The sequence below is a fragment of the Staurois parvus genome, unplaced genomic scaffold (genome assembly GCF_062004578.1).
Source record: "Staurois parvus isolate SC_StPar_1 unplaced genomic scaffold, SC_StPar_1.0 ptg000303l, whole genome shotgun sequence".
NCBI classification, from domain to species: domain Eukaryota; kingdom Metazoa; phylum Chordata; class Amphibia; order Anura; family Ranidae; genus Staurois; species Staurois parvus.
In genome coordinates, this window is record NW_028318099.1 from 9118954 (window position 1) to 9134029 (window position 15076).

At 39.3% G+C, this 15076-nt stretch overlaps 1 protein-coding gene across 1 annotated transcript in view; it reads left to right on the top strand.

Moving 5' to 3' along the window:
* Positions 1 to 10019, top strand: part of REEP3 (receptor accessory protein 3) — a 165004-nt gene extending 154985 nt beyond the window's left edge. The window contains exon 8 of the mRNA XM_089683214.1: positions 1457 to 10019. Coding sequence (XP_089539340.1) covers positions 1457 to 1513 — 57 coding nt within the window. The 3' untranslated portion in view covers positions 1514 to 10019. The remainder of the gene's footprint in view (positions 1 to 1456) is intronic.
* Positions 10020 to 15076: the final 5057 nt, after the last annotated feature.

Genomic DNA, 15076 nt, shown 5'->3' on the forward strand with positions numbered 1-15076 from the left:
GTTTGTAGAATTATTTTATAATATAATATATTTTCCAGTAAGGATTTCAGGGTTTTATATTTCTTGCCTAGGGATGCAAGTAAGTGTACCCTGGCTTTCTCACAGTCGTTGGGTATAGCCTGGCCAGTCTGCCACAGCTACATGTTTTGTTGGTTGGGGTTAGTTTGCATGGTGCTACCTCTGCCTACCATACTCGTAGGTCTGTTCTTACCACTAGAGGTTGGTCACACTACAGCTCATACAAATGCTCTTTGGGACTTGCTCCTTTATTGTATATAGAGTCAAGATGGAAAGAGATTTCTTACAATGATCTTCTTTTTATTAAGGGGTCCATCCAACCAAAAACTGGTATTTTAGTTTTAGGTATATAGTGAAGAGTTATTTTCACTAGTGTAGGGGAAGGGTTGCAAAGTCAGATTTTACTGCTGTCTTTGTCCTCATGAGAGAGGTTTCTCGCAATTTCCTGTACTAAAGACATGACAGGAAGTAAGTGGAAATGTTACCAAAAATGAACAAATCACACCTTTGGCAGTTCCACCAGGTCAGATGTTCAGATTGTTAGATATTCCCTTTTTGTTCTGATTACAGTCATATTATTTTGGATTTTGGATTTCACCTCATCTTTTATTTGAGCAATGGTCACCATGACAAAGAGAGTGAGGGTGACTCTCCCCAAGAGTGACACAGACAACTAAAAAAACCTTGCCCTTTATTATTGGCTATTTGTTATAGTCAGCTAGATTTCCATGAATATAGGTCCACGTGGACACTGGAAGGCTTTTGTATGCTTTAAAGTGATTCTGAAAGTTGTAATAATAAAAAACAAACATGTTTTACTTACCTACTCTCTGCAATGGCTTTGCACAGAGCAGACCAAATACTCTTCTATTTGGGTCCCCCGCCAGCGGGCCTGGCACCTCCCCCCAGCCAAGTGCCCCCAACAGCAAGTCACTTGTTATGGGGGCACTGGAGCAGACTTACTCCCGAGCCACGCTCCTGTGAATGTGCATGGTCCGTTCACACACACAGAGCATGGCTCTGCCCTACCTCCGTTCTCTCCTCATTGGTTTCCGGCTGTGACTGACAGCAGCAGGAGCCAATGGCTCCTGTTGCTGTGTGAGCCAATGAGGAGAGAGAGACCCATGGCTCTCATGCACATCTTTGGATCGAGATGGGGCTCAGGTAAGTATAAGGGAGGGCTTAGTGGGGAGCTGCACCCAGAAGGATTTTTTACCTTAATGCATAGCATACATTAAGGGAAAAAAAACCTTCTGCCTTTAGAACCACTTTTTAAGTCCCATTGTTTAAGTCAGGAATCCTGAACTGGCAGTGATGTGCATGTACTGTATATCTTAAATTTCTCTTGTTATATTTTTATATATTTTATTAATGCAGTTAAAATGATTTTCAGCTTTCCTGTATAGATTTAATATCAACATGTCTCATTGTTTTCCAGGTACGATATGGGTCACTGAAGTATAAAGTGAAGAAGAGGCCCCAAGTTTATTTTTGATAGGTCATATGGAGTCCCCTGAACTGACCTTCTGCAATAAGAGTTCTTTGTGTGACATGCTGTACATTTTAGAACCAATATTAGGGTTCTAGTGAATGGATATATTGTCATGAGTATATTGTTTATGCTCTGAGGAACGTTTTGTAGCTGCATTTACCTAACTATTGGGAGTAGCTACCTTTTCAAACACACTACAAGTGTTTCTTCCAACTTGTTATTTAACCTCTTAATAGCTAGGAGTTTGGGTCATTGGCCTGGACTAAAAATGGAAGGTAGGAAAAACTGGACCACCTCATCAGGGTTTTAATACAGTTTTATGCAAAAGCATTTCTCTTACATAAAATGTATGTTCCACGATAATAGTGGTGTCTTGAAGCTGCCACTGAATTTTTTTAGTGTTATTTAAACCATTTTTAAAGGAGTTCTTTACATCTTTGTCTTCCAAGTATTGTGAGAAGAATAAACAAGTCATTTTAAAGCATTTTACATTTATTTGGACTGTTTGGTCCCACCTTGATTATTCATCATACAGTCTTATAAGATACTCTCTGCTTGCAACATTTGTGTCAGAGGAGTTTCTTTTAGAATTAAGAAAAACAGAGAATAGGGTTGTTACTACAGCTTTCTATAGCTTCCCCAAGCACAGAATATTTCATTGGCTATTATGGTTACTCCACTTGGGTACAAATATAAGGGGACAACATAGGTCACACACTTTAACTGCAAAGCAGGTTATTTTGTTATCTTACAGTATATAAATTTTTCAGCAAACTAGAATTGTTAGAGATAGTCTGAGATCAAGGTAAAAATAACCTAAATTGATGGTAAGAAGTGAAAGTTTTTAATACAACTTTCATTTGGCAGGGATAAGATTCACGAAAAGATATTTAAAATCTTGTTTCAAAAAATGTGTAATTTCTGGTAAAAAGTGACCCCCACTAAGATGGCTATTCTGCATATGGTGAGATTGGCCAAAAGGAGCCTTTTCTGTAAAGCACTGCCTGTCTTTTAAGAAGGCATACTGTACTTTTGGTGACAATTACATAGTATTTAAGAAAACTTTTTGGGTGGAGGACCCTTTAAAGTATGTAGAAAAACTCAGTGGTTGCTTCCATAAAATATAAAGCAATAAACCTAGACCAAAAAAATAAATTCAAGTTCGTAGAGTTGAGAGTATCTTATTTTTGTCTTAAGTATACAGCACCAAAGCAACACAATAGTTGAAAAAAGTCTATTTTTACACTTGCAGAAACTTGCACAATGTACTCTGTTTACTAATGAACCCTCCAGCTGTGTATGTGTTTTCTTTTTCTTGGGTTTTGAAAGCATAGCAGTTTTATAATAATTCCGTCTGTCTCCATTTATTATTTTTATTTGGATTTCCTTTTTTAGTGTCAAAATGTGTGTTTTGAACCTTACTTTTCACTGTACCTATTCAACCTTTAAGCTTACTTTCAAATGGAATATTTGTCTTTTGATGCTTGTTGAGCCACTGCTGGCGGTGGAGTATGCCGCAGGGTGGAAAGCTTGGCAGATATATTAATATCTAGACTTTTAAAATTCACCTCATCTGTTGAAAGTGATAGTTTGCTTTTTTTATGCTGCTTAAATGAGAGTGGCTTGTGGTGTGCTTATGCGGCTTAACCCGCTTTTTGTTTTTTTGTTAATTTACCTTCTCTGTAGTGGGCAGATTTTTTAATATGATTTATAAAATTATGCAGCATTTCTCGGGAGTTCAAAATTAAATGGATTTTTCAGTTAAATAGTAACTTCTCTGAGCAGGGTTAAACTGAGGGTATTGTGTAAATAGCATTCGGTTTTGTGACCTCTTACCTTTGGCTAAATCTGCAGTTTGTATATCAGTAAATCTGGGCTTACATGTGGGAGCTCAGGGCAGGACTACTATTTAAGAATGGGCAGAAGTTGTGGCAGTGGCCGAGGGGCTTATGCTGGCCAGACACTAGTAGAATTTTATTCAAAATGTTTTGCTTTACGAAAATTCTTTTAATTTTCTAATGGCTCATGGGGTCAAATTGACAATCATTTTTCACCACAGTGATGAGAAAATTTGAAGGAGCAGGATGAAATTTTTTTTCTGACCATGAGGGTTTTCAATGTTTAGGTAGTTGAGCTTCAAACCACATTGTGCAGGGTTGTATCTGCAAAGGCATGAAGGTGTGCTGACATTGTTAAGGAAATTCCATTTCATGCTACTTGCTGAATGGAATCCCCAGCTAACTCCTTAGTGCTGATTCTGTATTGGCATCTGTCCTTACTGTGGGGGAAAGGGAAGCCTAGAATCGAGGTGATACAAGGTCACTACTTGCTAAAGCTGGCCATAGATGGATCAAAATTTGGCTGGCTCAACATGGACCAGCTGAGTTTCGATCTGTGTGTGGACTTTTCTGCTCGGCAGCAGTCAATCGTTTGAACAACTTCTGTCAAAGGAGAATTTTGGAAAATGTTTCTCAATCATCACCACCAGCCAGTAAGCAGCAGGAGGAGCAGGACCCACTATCAAGATGCAATGGTTTGGAAGGTGGGATTCCTTCATCTGCCTTGTTTGTGTGGATGGAGGAATCTGTCTGGCCAGCCCACTGGCTAAATAAAAAAAACTATCCTTCTATTGCCAGCTTTAGGGTTCTCATATTTCTTTCTATAAACCAGCCAGGTTGTTCTGCCTTTCTGCACAGGGCCTGAATTGTGTATGCTTGCCTTACCTAATTCATTTTTGTTCAGCTGGAGAAACTGTTTAAGATTTTTAATAACTCATCATTTCACAACTATTGGAGTGTTGTTTGTTGTATTGCAGTGTCATTTGGTGTTCTGAGATCATGTATTTTTTTTTCTTGGGAGAGGGATATTATGTTTTCTTATTATGTAATTTCAGAAATAAATGTTTCATGGTTTACAGGATAGAACTATATGTTGCTAACCTCAAGTTTTCCCACTTAAGATAGGAATCTCACGGAGAATTTCACGGAGCACATCTCTACATATTTTACAGTCACAGTTTTGTGTGCCTTTTTTACTCATGTATGTTATTGTATTACATATAGAGATTTGAGGATTCTCTGTCTCATGGAAGCCTAAATTTAAGTGCACTCTTTCAGAAAGTCTCTCTGGTCACCAGCTAAGATAGTGGGGTTGATTTACTAAAGCTGGAGAGTGCACAATTTGGTGCAGCTGTGCATGGTACTCAATTAGCTTCTAACTTCAGCTTATTCAATTAGGCTTTGAGAAAATAAAAACTGGAAGCTGATTGGTTTCTGTGCAGAGCTGCACCAGATTTTGCACTTTCCAGTTTTAGTAAATCAACTACAAAGTCTCTCTCCCCTGCTTTACTCAGGGAGATTCCTACCTATCTATGGTTGGTCTAAATGTGCCCTAGACGCTGAAGAATGTTCACATGTGCAAAAACAAACCTGACCACCTACTGGCACTTTATTATGGGGGTCCTATACATGAAAGGTCATATCTGGTATCTATTCACATTTAGCCAATAGGGAGAGGTAGCATGCTGCAGACACCTCTGCCAAAACCTTATCTGGCATAAATAAGAAGCCTCTGTTGGGTCATGACCTGATCTTGCTTGATCATGAGGCTGTCATCTAATGTCATTGGATATTTTACGGTACAAACATTGCATAGCATGACAATGTAAAGCTTGCAAACAAAATATACAAATACTGTTGACTGATCTACATATTGAATGGCAAACTATAATATGTATAAATGGTCATTTTCAAATGCAGGTCTAAAGTAATAAACACACTTTAGTTTCCTTTAACCTCATTTCTAAGCAGGAACGTTTGTGACTGATATAGCTGGAGAATGATAACTAGTTTGTTAAAATTCTTTTAACTGTGAGTAAAATGCTGACATAATAGCACACAGAGCCAGTCGGCTCTAGACTGCCTCTTTCACGTTTCTTCAAATTAAATATGACATCTTTAAAGTGTACCTGTGGCGATTTTATATCCTGAGCAATATCCATTTTAAAAATGTTCTGAAAACCAGGTACATTATTAAACATTATTTTATTATTTTGTATAGTACCAAAATATGCTGTGGAGCTTACAGTCTAATTGCACCAATCCCTGGGGTTTAATGATGGCACCGCAAAAATTTGTTGGAGACTTTGCAACTTCCAGCGCCATCATGGATCGGATTGTTTGTGATGCCCCCACCTCTCCCTTTGTCTATAAAAGTTGATTAATAGTATGGCTCTTGTGTCATGCAGTGCAGAGCATGTTCCTCTCTGTGTCATGTGTCTACCCCACAGGTTAAGATGATGCTCCTCTCCTTTTGAATTAACCTACAAATACCAGGAATGTTGGCAGTGGAGACTCTGTGAATCAACTCAGGCAGATGTCATGGCTCCATACACAGCCTGAGTCTAAGATCCAAGGTGGCTTCCCCAATATCGATTTGAACATTAACACGAGTACCTGCTGGCACCACAAGATGCTACACAACAGCATTGTGACTACTTTAAAGGTTTCATTCACCTTTACATAGAAAATCTGGCTATGCAGTTAAAGGGTGCCAGTAGATAAATACAAACTGTTCTGCTATGAGCAATATTGAATAATGCACCTGTTATTGCTGTAGACCATGTTGCCCAAAAAACTCCCATAGCTGGTGTTTTGCTTTTCTGTCCTTTTGCTAGGACATTGCTATGTGGCCTCATCCAATCCTTCAGCCTTCAGTGCTTGCCTTCACCATCACAAAAGTGCACTCTTTCTTGGATTCAGACACCACACATGCTCAGTCTGCTACCTACCCTATCTGCAACAGCTTTGAGTTGAGACCTACTGGAATGGATGAGAAAGAGTGAATGCACGGGTTTTCTAATCTGAGATAAAGGACTCTCTTGTGATGGTGGGCATTATCAGCTGGAGATTCAGCTGTAGCATCATAGCAACAGAGATGCCAGGGAATCTCAACTATGGTTTTTCAGGCAGGCTTCTGGAGGGGAGAGAATGATTTGCAGCAATAGCTGGTACATCATTCAATATTGTTCATATCAGCACAGTTTTTTTCTGGAGCCCCTTAACTGCATAGACAGTTTATTTGCAAAGGGGAACTATCTTTTTAAAATGCTTTATGCCAGGTCAACTGGTGCTATATGCTATGGGTTACTGCACGTTGCACATGATTGCCCTTTGCATTTCCCATTAGATTCGTATACATGTATGATTTTAAAGTTAAATTAATTATTCATGAGCATAACTTCAAACTACAGAATTGCTGCCTTTACTGTGTGTATGTGATATGTGCAAAGTGTGTTCCTGATTACATTTTTTGATGTTGTGTAGATTTTCACTTACATTGTCTCACCACTTAAATAAACCAAAGTGCCTGCTGGCTGTGTAGGAAGATTACAATGTTCTGTTGTGGTAAAATCTCTTGTAATGTTAATTTTATAGAGAAGTACATAAAAAATACATTTTTTACTTTGTATCCATTGTGGTAAAAAAATGCTCATAGCGGATATGTAATATTTATATGATCAGACAGTGCTCAAAGTAAAAGAATTGTTTTATTCTCAAAGTAGTACGGTAATTATCAGTGAGTCTACTGTATTCTAAAAAATAAACCTGGTAGGAGAGATTGGAGGCCCAGCTTGGCTATGACTAGTAAAAGTCTCCAGCTTTTGATATATCATTGCATCCACAAAACAGTATAGTACCATTTACATCTGAACATGTAAGTTGAAACTCCATTCAGAATCTGATGTAGGGAGTGGGATGTGTTACAACTTCTTAAGTTTTTTTTTTTTTTTGCTGTCCCTTTTTTGGATATGTCCCCTCATGTCTTTCCCTGGAGATAGGTGGTCATTGAAATGAGAAGTCAGAGGACGTCTTCTCAATAAAGATACAGACAACAATAAAAACACTTTTTTAGTAGAGTAGGGAAGGGTTAGGTCCTTTATTAGGTTTTCATTGCTGTTTCTCTGTCGGGAATTCTACCTTTGCTTGTTGTCATGGTGACCGGTGGTCCTCGATACCCTAAGTAAGGAGAAATGTACCTACAGGGGAATAGAAGTTCTAAACTCTATACTCTGGATCCAAACCTAAGGTTTGGCTGGAGTACCACTCTAAACCCTGTTGCCAATAGCCCTCTTTGTATAGCTACTTATTGTGACTGTCTCACTTCGACTGGGCAGTTAATAGGAATATAATAATTAAATTACTAGGATCATAAAAAAAAAAAACACACGATGTGATAAATGTACATTATTTGTTGCAGTTTTAAAGTTCTGCTTCATGTTTGGTTGGTATCATTTATTCACATTTAAATTTTGATTACATTAAAGCTGAACTCTGGGATAAGCAATTACGTAAAGGACAGCAAGTTTCAATTAAGATACAACTATGAATACAAGAGGCATGTGTATCTTTACTTGAATATTTCTGTCCTTTGTGTTACTCTCTCCCCTTGTGCAGGGTGACTGGTCTTATTTTTGCCCCCTTCTGTAGTTTTCTGGAGGCAGCCTGTAGTGTGTGGACCTGAAGGGTCCCTCCCACAGATCTTTTCTCTGCACAGGCTAAATGCATATGCATTTGGTGAACACAAATTGGGTTTATATTTTTTGTTACTATTGGAGAATATATCTGAATGAAAGTTTTTGTACCTTTAACTAAATGGTAGAAAAAACTAGCATTGCTCCCGTGCACTAAACCCTAGAAAACCCTAAAAACTAGTGGAACTAAACCCCCAGAAATACCTCCACCATCCAGTAATTTGGTGGCTACATCCCTCGCTGACTGCTGTCATCTTTTTTCCGGGGCTGAATTTTCGGCCTCCTGATTGGCTGGTGGGGATGGATGACGTCATCCTTTGCATGCACACAGGAGTCAGCCATTGAGGTACAGCAGTGGAAATGCACTCTGAGCTGCTCATGCACAGCTCAGTGTGCACTCAGTAGAAGACTGCAAGCCAGCAGGTAAGTGTGTGTTATTGCAGAAGAGACATAGGCATGTCTCTTCTGCAATAAAGAGTGGCCTTCTCGCAGTCTTTTAAAAATTAGGTTTATTTCCGCTAAGTATGATACAGGAAGAATTATCATACGTTCTATTAACTTTTACAGTAAACACTATATTATTAAGGTCTCAAAACAATGACCAGCTGATGTTAACGTTAATATTTGAGGTATTATGTTAATAAGACTGAGCACCATTGATAGTTTTCACTAACATTAGCCTGTGGAGATGAACGCACTAGATTCAAACTTATGTGCATTGTTTTAGGAATAGGAGAGATGTGGACTAAAACCAAATGACTGCAATTGGTGGGTGTACAATGTGTTGTGTTGTTTAGGTGATGAACATCCAGCAGTTTCATGACTGCAGAAGGTGACTAATTATATGTAAGGATACACTGTCCTTCAAAAATGCCTGAAGATGGTTGAATTACGCATCATGTCTGACCATCATTTACGTTCTATAGCTTTTCTGTTGTCCCTTAGTACCAATAGTTTCTGAAACATGTTGCTAAATAAGGCCATATCAGGCTTCAGTAAAGCAGAGTTAAAGTCAAAAGTGCAGTAAGCTATAAAAATCCATGATTAAAGTGCTTGAAAAGGCAGAAGGTTTCTTACTTTAATGCATTCTCGGCCCCCAGCCTCCCCTAAATACATTTTTGAGCCTGATCTCAATCCAGAGCTGTACCCATCTGCAGCAGCAGCACTGCTATTTCTTTCCTCACTGGACTTGGAGGCAGTAGCAGGAGCCAATGGCTGTCAATGAATCCAGTGAGGAGTGAGTGGAGGGTGCGGCCAAGCTGCATTGTGTATGTCAGTAGACCTCAGCTCAGGACAGAGCCCGCACAGGTGCCCCCATAGCATGCGTAGAAGGGGGGAGGAGCCAGGAGTGCTGGCAGGGGACCCCAGAAGAGGATCGGCATCGCTCTGTGTAAAACCATTGCACAGAACAGATAAGCTTGGCCTGTTTATTATTTTTTTTTAAATTGTACCTTTACAATCACTTTAACTGATCTGGCTATAGCATGCTGAAATTTGGATGTTTTGAGTTACTGCACTGTGCATATCTTTTATTTCTTCTCTTTGCATTGCTTTACTGAATACCCCCTTTATATCTTTATAGTATGAATGCATTATTTGTATTATCTAGGCATCTGTGTATATTGAAAGAATATTTTAAGATGTCATAGTGTTCCATCCCTGTGTAAAGCCTTCTTCTGATACCAAAGCCTAATGACTTTATATGTACTTAGATCTTGCACTAATAGACAGCATAAACTGTCCCAACACACTACTGATTTCAGTCGCTAATAACCTCCCATCTCTTTCGTCATGCTGCCATTTCTGTCTGATCTGAGGAGTGTTGTTTTTGCATGCTAACAAAAAGTATGAAGCACTTAGCAATTATTTAAATCCTTTGCGCTAAATTTTTGAGAATGCTTGAACTTTGTAATTAATTCTAACATGCAAAAATGCTGGAACTTTTTGCAGTGGAGCCGAATAAAGCTTTTAGCTAAATATGGTGTTGCTTCATTTGTTGTTCATTTATAATGTTTGAAGAGCTATTTTGGGAAAAATGCGTAACTAATCCTTGGGCTGCTACGGTCCCTTGCACATTAGTTGTTTTGCTCTTGTGTGTATAGTCTCCCCATTTAAATGCACCTGAAAGGCACAAATGCAGCTTCCAGCCCCACTGCTTGTAGCCTAGGGCAGGCTGAAATACCCTGCTGCCGGTTGGGATTGGATGCTATGCCAACTATGGGACTGAGGTTTAGCACCATTTGCATTCAGGGACATATGCCTGGAATGCGGATATGCTGTGTTCTAGACATACATCCCTGAATGCACATGTTTCTAAACATCAATACCATATGGTACAACGTTCAGCCCCGCCCAGTTGCAACTTATGTCAGCCTGCCATAGACTTTGACAGGTTGCAAGTCTGGATGCTGCACCTGTACCTCCTGGGTGCAATAACAGCTCAAATTGGACACGCACGCTAAAATCCTAGTCAGTAAGGGGCCTAATACTGTCCAGTAAAGCATTGCTGTTATGCTACAGTCTCTGTTATCCCCCCAAACCCCATTGCAGAGTGATACTTACATGTGAGATGCATATGTCTGCTTCCTGAATCTGTCCTGTGTAGCTTCCTCTTTTTTAATAATTGGCAATTAGATTAAAGCCTCGCACCTACTGTAAGTTGTAAAAAAAAACCTGACAAATCGCTGTACTAACACAAACGATGTTAGTGCAGCAATCTTTCCTGCTGAGCTATAGTGTTTTGACAGGGGAACTGCCCCCAAACCCCTCCCTCCCTGCCCGAACACACCGGTCCGCACTCTCTGGCAATGGCTGAGAGCGCTGATCAGAAGCCGATCAGCAGACTTTTTTCGGTCATGCCCCTTTGACAAAAATCAGACAAAAGTCTTCTGTCCTACCGGCTGCCGTACATACAGGCCAAATGAAACAGAAACTGGACGATACTGCCCAATATTCAGCCCGTGTGTACTAGGCTTTAGATTTCCAAGGCAGATTCTAATTCAAGTGTAGACTTTGAAATATATACAGTGTAAGATATCTAAATTTTTATATATGAGATAAAGCACAGAGTATGCAGTAGGCGTGTGTGGGAATATATCTCTTCAAACAAGTAAGAAAAAAAGGTTCCTATATAACCAGATTCCTAGCAAAAGTAATTATAGTAGAATGAAATTCTATAGCAATCCATGAAATAAAACTGAAGACCAGGGCTCGTGGAAAGTGTTCCCTTTAGGCATTTTAAGACTTACATGTTAGTTTTCACTGTCTCTGTACTAAGCTCATACAGTATCTTCCTTCTTGCATGAATAAAAGACATGTTTGGAATTGTATAGGTTTGTTGTGCATGTGTGCTCTAGACGATAAAAGGAATATTTAAGTATGGTGCATGAGATAAGCTGGTTAGATAGTTTCTCATGCAGTGAATTGTATTTTGTGGATTAATATGTAACAGCTTGTGGACAGCAGTTGGGAGTTTTAAAACATAATTCAAAGCATGTCCTGGAAATACTGTTTTTTTCTTTCCATAATGGTATGAAATCTGTTACTGTGGATTCAGAAAACAATGGTTTTGAGAATACTAGATACCTCCGCACATGCTTAGCATCTCCATGAGAACATGCTGGTGGCAAGGAAGTTTTTAGTTGATAGTATTTGGTTGTTTTGAGATCAGGAATATGCAGGAAGTTGTCCTGGTGTACATCGAGTCTTACAGGATGTAAGCAGTCTGTGTGACCATCAGTAGAAATTATAATTACTTACTGCCACCATCTTTTTTAGTGGTCAGGCCTGTGCGTCTGTCATTTAAAAATTTTTTTTTTTATAGGTAATTAAAAACATAAAAGTAAATGAGTGAAAGCATATGACTCTAATAGACATCAGGTTACACAAGAATTGATCTCACAAGTGTATGGCCCAACAATGTCAAAACCCATATGACCCAGGAAAACATTGTGAAATAATCCCAACAAAATAATTCACAGGGCAAATATAAATACTAGCAAAAAGGGCCCAAATAAGGGCTTAATACCTATCAGGGTCTAAGCAGCCCAAAAAAAAATACCTATAGAAGGGTCAGGAAAAAGGGTAAGGAAAAAAGAGAAAGGAACCAGAACGAAAGAGGACCCCCTTTCCACCTAAGGGAGGAGGGATATAAACAGCATTGAACTCTTGGCTGATTTAATTGCTGCCATGATTTGACTGCCCTTCAGTACCTGGGGCAGCTCTCAAACCCCAGTGCCAATCCTGGCCAAATGTGTATGTTTGCAGCATTGCCTATCTTTGAAGCATGGCAGGATTGGAGTACATTTTTTTTTTAATTTGTGCAGCTGACATATCCCTTGACAGCATTCACCTGATATTTGCCTGACCCTATAGGCATAAGATCATTGGCTGCTCTAACTTAAAACAACTGGTGTTCGGCCTTCAGCAGGGAAATACATTATGATTGTTCTTCCTGCAATATTAAATTGTAATATTCCTGCATAATAAATGTACTGTCTAATAGTAGCTAAAGACTATTTAGATTTAAAAAGAACTCTCATCATCCCTTATTCTGAGAAAAGGAAACAGATGCATCCTGGCAGCTCAGACTCCATCTTGGGATGAGGGAGAGTAAACCAGCCATCATCCCTGCAGCACGTTGGTAGACTAAACCTATATCCCCTACAGGCAGAATCGCTTTTGAGCATGGACTTATTGCCATCTGCAGGCTTATTATTTCATTGTGTTTTTGTAAGTTTCATACATTGATTGTATGTATTTCTCATATGTTTTTCCAATAGTTTTAACCCACCCTCTTTTTGTTAATAAAGCTTCAAGATTACATTCAGTCTGGCTTATTGCAGAATAGGAGGGTTTAGCTGCATGTCAAGTTACACACAAGGAAAAGTGTAGCAAGGACAGAGCAACTGGATTGGCCAACTTTCTTTCTATTCATGTAGCTCACTTAACTGCTCAGTTTTGTTTTTCTTCTGCTTGTGGTAGAAGGGAAGCTTATAGTAGTAATCCAGTTTTCTAAACTTTTAGCTTACCCATCAATTTCTGTCCCAGTGAATTGATCACTGATACAACAAGTGAGAGTCAATCGCTCAAATAGGGACACGAAAGCAGTAAAAACTGGTTACTAAACAGAAGTTCTTAAGGCTCATTTACACTATCCCTACCAAGCTCCCTGCAAATACCGGGATTAAATGTGTATACTACCTATATTTATATGTCTGTAATTCTACGTATGCAGCTAAATACACAGTCAAAACACATATTTCAACTGTACTATCTGCCAAAAGATCTGTAATTCTGTTTTGCCTGTCTTCTGATCCAGACACCCCAGCAACACTGCGTAGCCATTTTCTACATTTCTCTGCAGAATAAACTGCAGATAAGCAATACAGTCTGCTCTGCTATTAAAGGGGCAGGAAGGCACTGATGAGATCATCCCTCTGCTTTCTCCTCCTCTATGACTCACACAGTTACTCTTTCCTCCCCCAGGGTGTTGTCGTGCAGAAAATACATAATGGTATCAGGACAGATTTACGTAAACTGATAATTGTTTAATTACTACACAGCAAAGTGTGTGTGTGTTTTTTTATATTTTCTTGTAGAGCTTTAAACACAGTGTCCTAGTCCAAAGTGAAAGCAGCTGGCCAACAATATCCAGGAATATAATAAAGGAAATTAAAAAGTGAAATGTGAGAAATGTATTTGTATGTAAGAGACTTTATATAAGAAAGGTAGTAGTACGTTAAAGAATTAGGTAATGGAGTAATTGTAATGATCGTCTTGCAGGTATAGTTGCATACCGGGCCAGGGAAAGCACTTTAAGTTGGTGCCTAAGCTTGCCCACACCTTTCTGCCTCCTGCACATTCCTATTCTATGAGATAGCCTATCATAGTGATTGACCAATAGGAACCTATCATAGTGATTGACCGATAGGAATGTGTGGGGGCGAAGCAAAGATATAATGCTTGCCCTTCCTTCCCTGCCTTGGACCGCCAATGTTTATTTCCTTAAAGGGCACTTTCTGGTGTCAGATACCTGGTTTTCCACTATGTGCTGTGGTTCCTTCAACCCCTACATCAGTGCTTGTGCTGTAGTGACTTGGGGCCAGTGGAAGGAACCACAGAGACCAAACGGAGACCAGACATTCAACTCTCTTGAAAGGTCCTTCAGCAAGCTTAACTCTTACAGAAAGCAAATATTGCCAGGGTGGGTGGTGAGAGAGTAAAGTAGTTATTATTCTCTTTGCAGGGGCCTTTTCTTAAGTTCTTTAATCTAGTGATTCTTTCTGACACTTGGACTTGGACACATTAAATTGAAAACAAACAGCCTGCAAAAAAAACCTCTCCAGGGACTAGCCCTGATTTTGCTTCAGCAGCTTCTGAACGAAATCTTTACGTCCGACATACTTTGAGAAGTTGGAAAACTCGCATAGTTTAGAGCTAGGGTGCCTTGACATAGCTACTGTATGTGGCTTTTACATATACTTGTAAATGTATGTAATTAAAACCTTTAACCAGTAGTTGAAACGGATTAAGCATAAATGTTTTGCTGGAAAGCCTGAAAATGTTCTGGGGACGCAGTTTGTACACGTTCAAGTTTCCAGATGCCTGGTTCCCCTTCAGCATCCTGGTTCCTCCTGTTGGTCCCTACATCACTACTGTGTCCTTTTGTGACATATGGACTGGCCAGTGTAACTATATCGCTTGGTGGTGGTGGACTCCGATACCCAACACACTCAGGTGTTTCACATACTGGAGATTCTCTTGGAGGAGGTAGCTTTTAGGGCAAAGTGAGGATTAGTCACTTGCTGGATAAGTGAGTTTTAATGAGTCTTCCTTTACAACCTGCTTGTTTAAAAATGTATTTTCTTGGAAGCTGTTGCCACAAAAAAAATATGCTTCAGCATGTCCATACAAAAATATTCTCTAACTTTATTGTTGCCACTTTTTGTTTGATTTTTTCCTGTATCTGGTTACCCTGACATAACCTACATCTTTTTTTTCCCCAGTCTCTTGTTCTGAATGCATTAATTAAT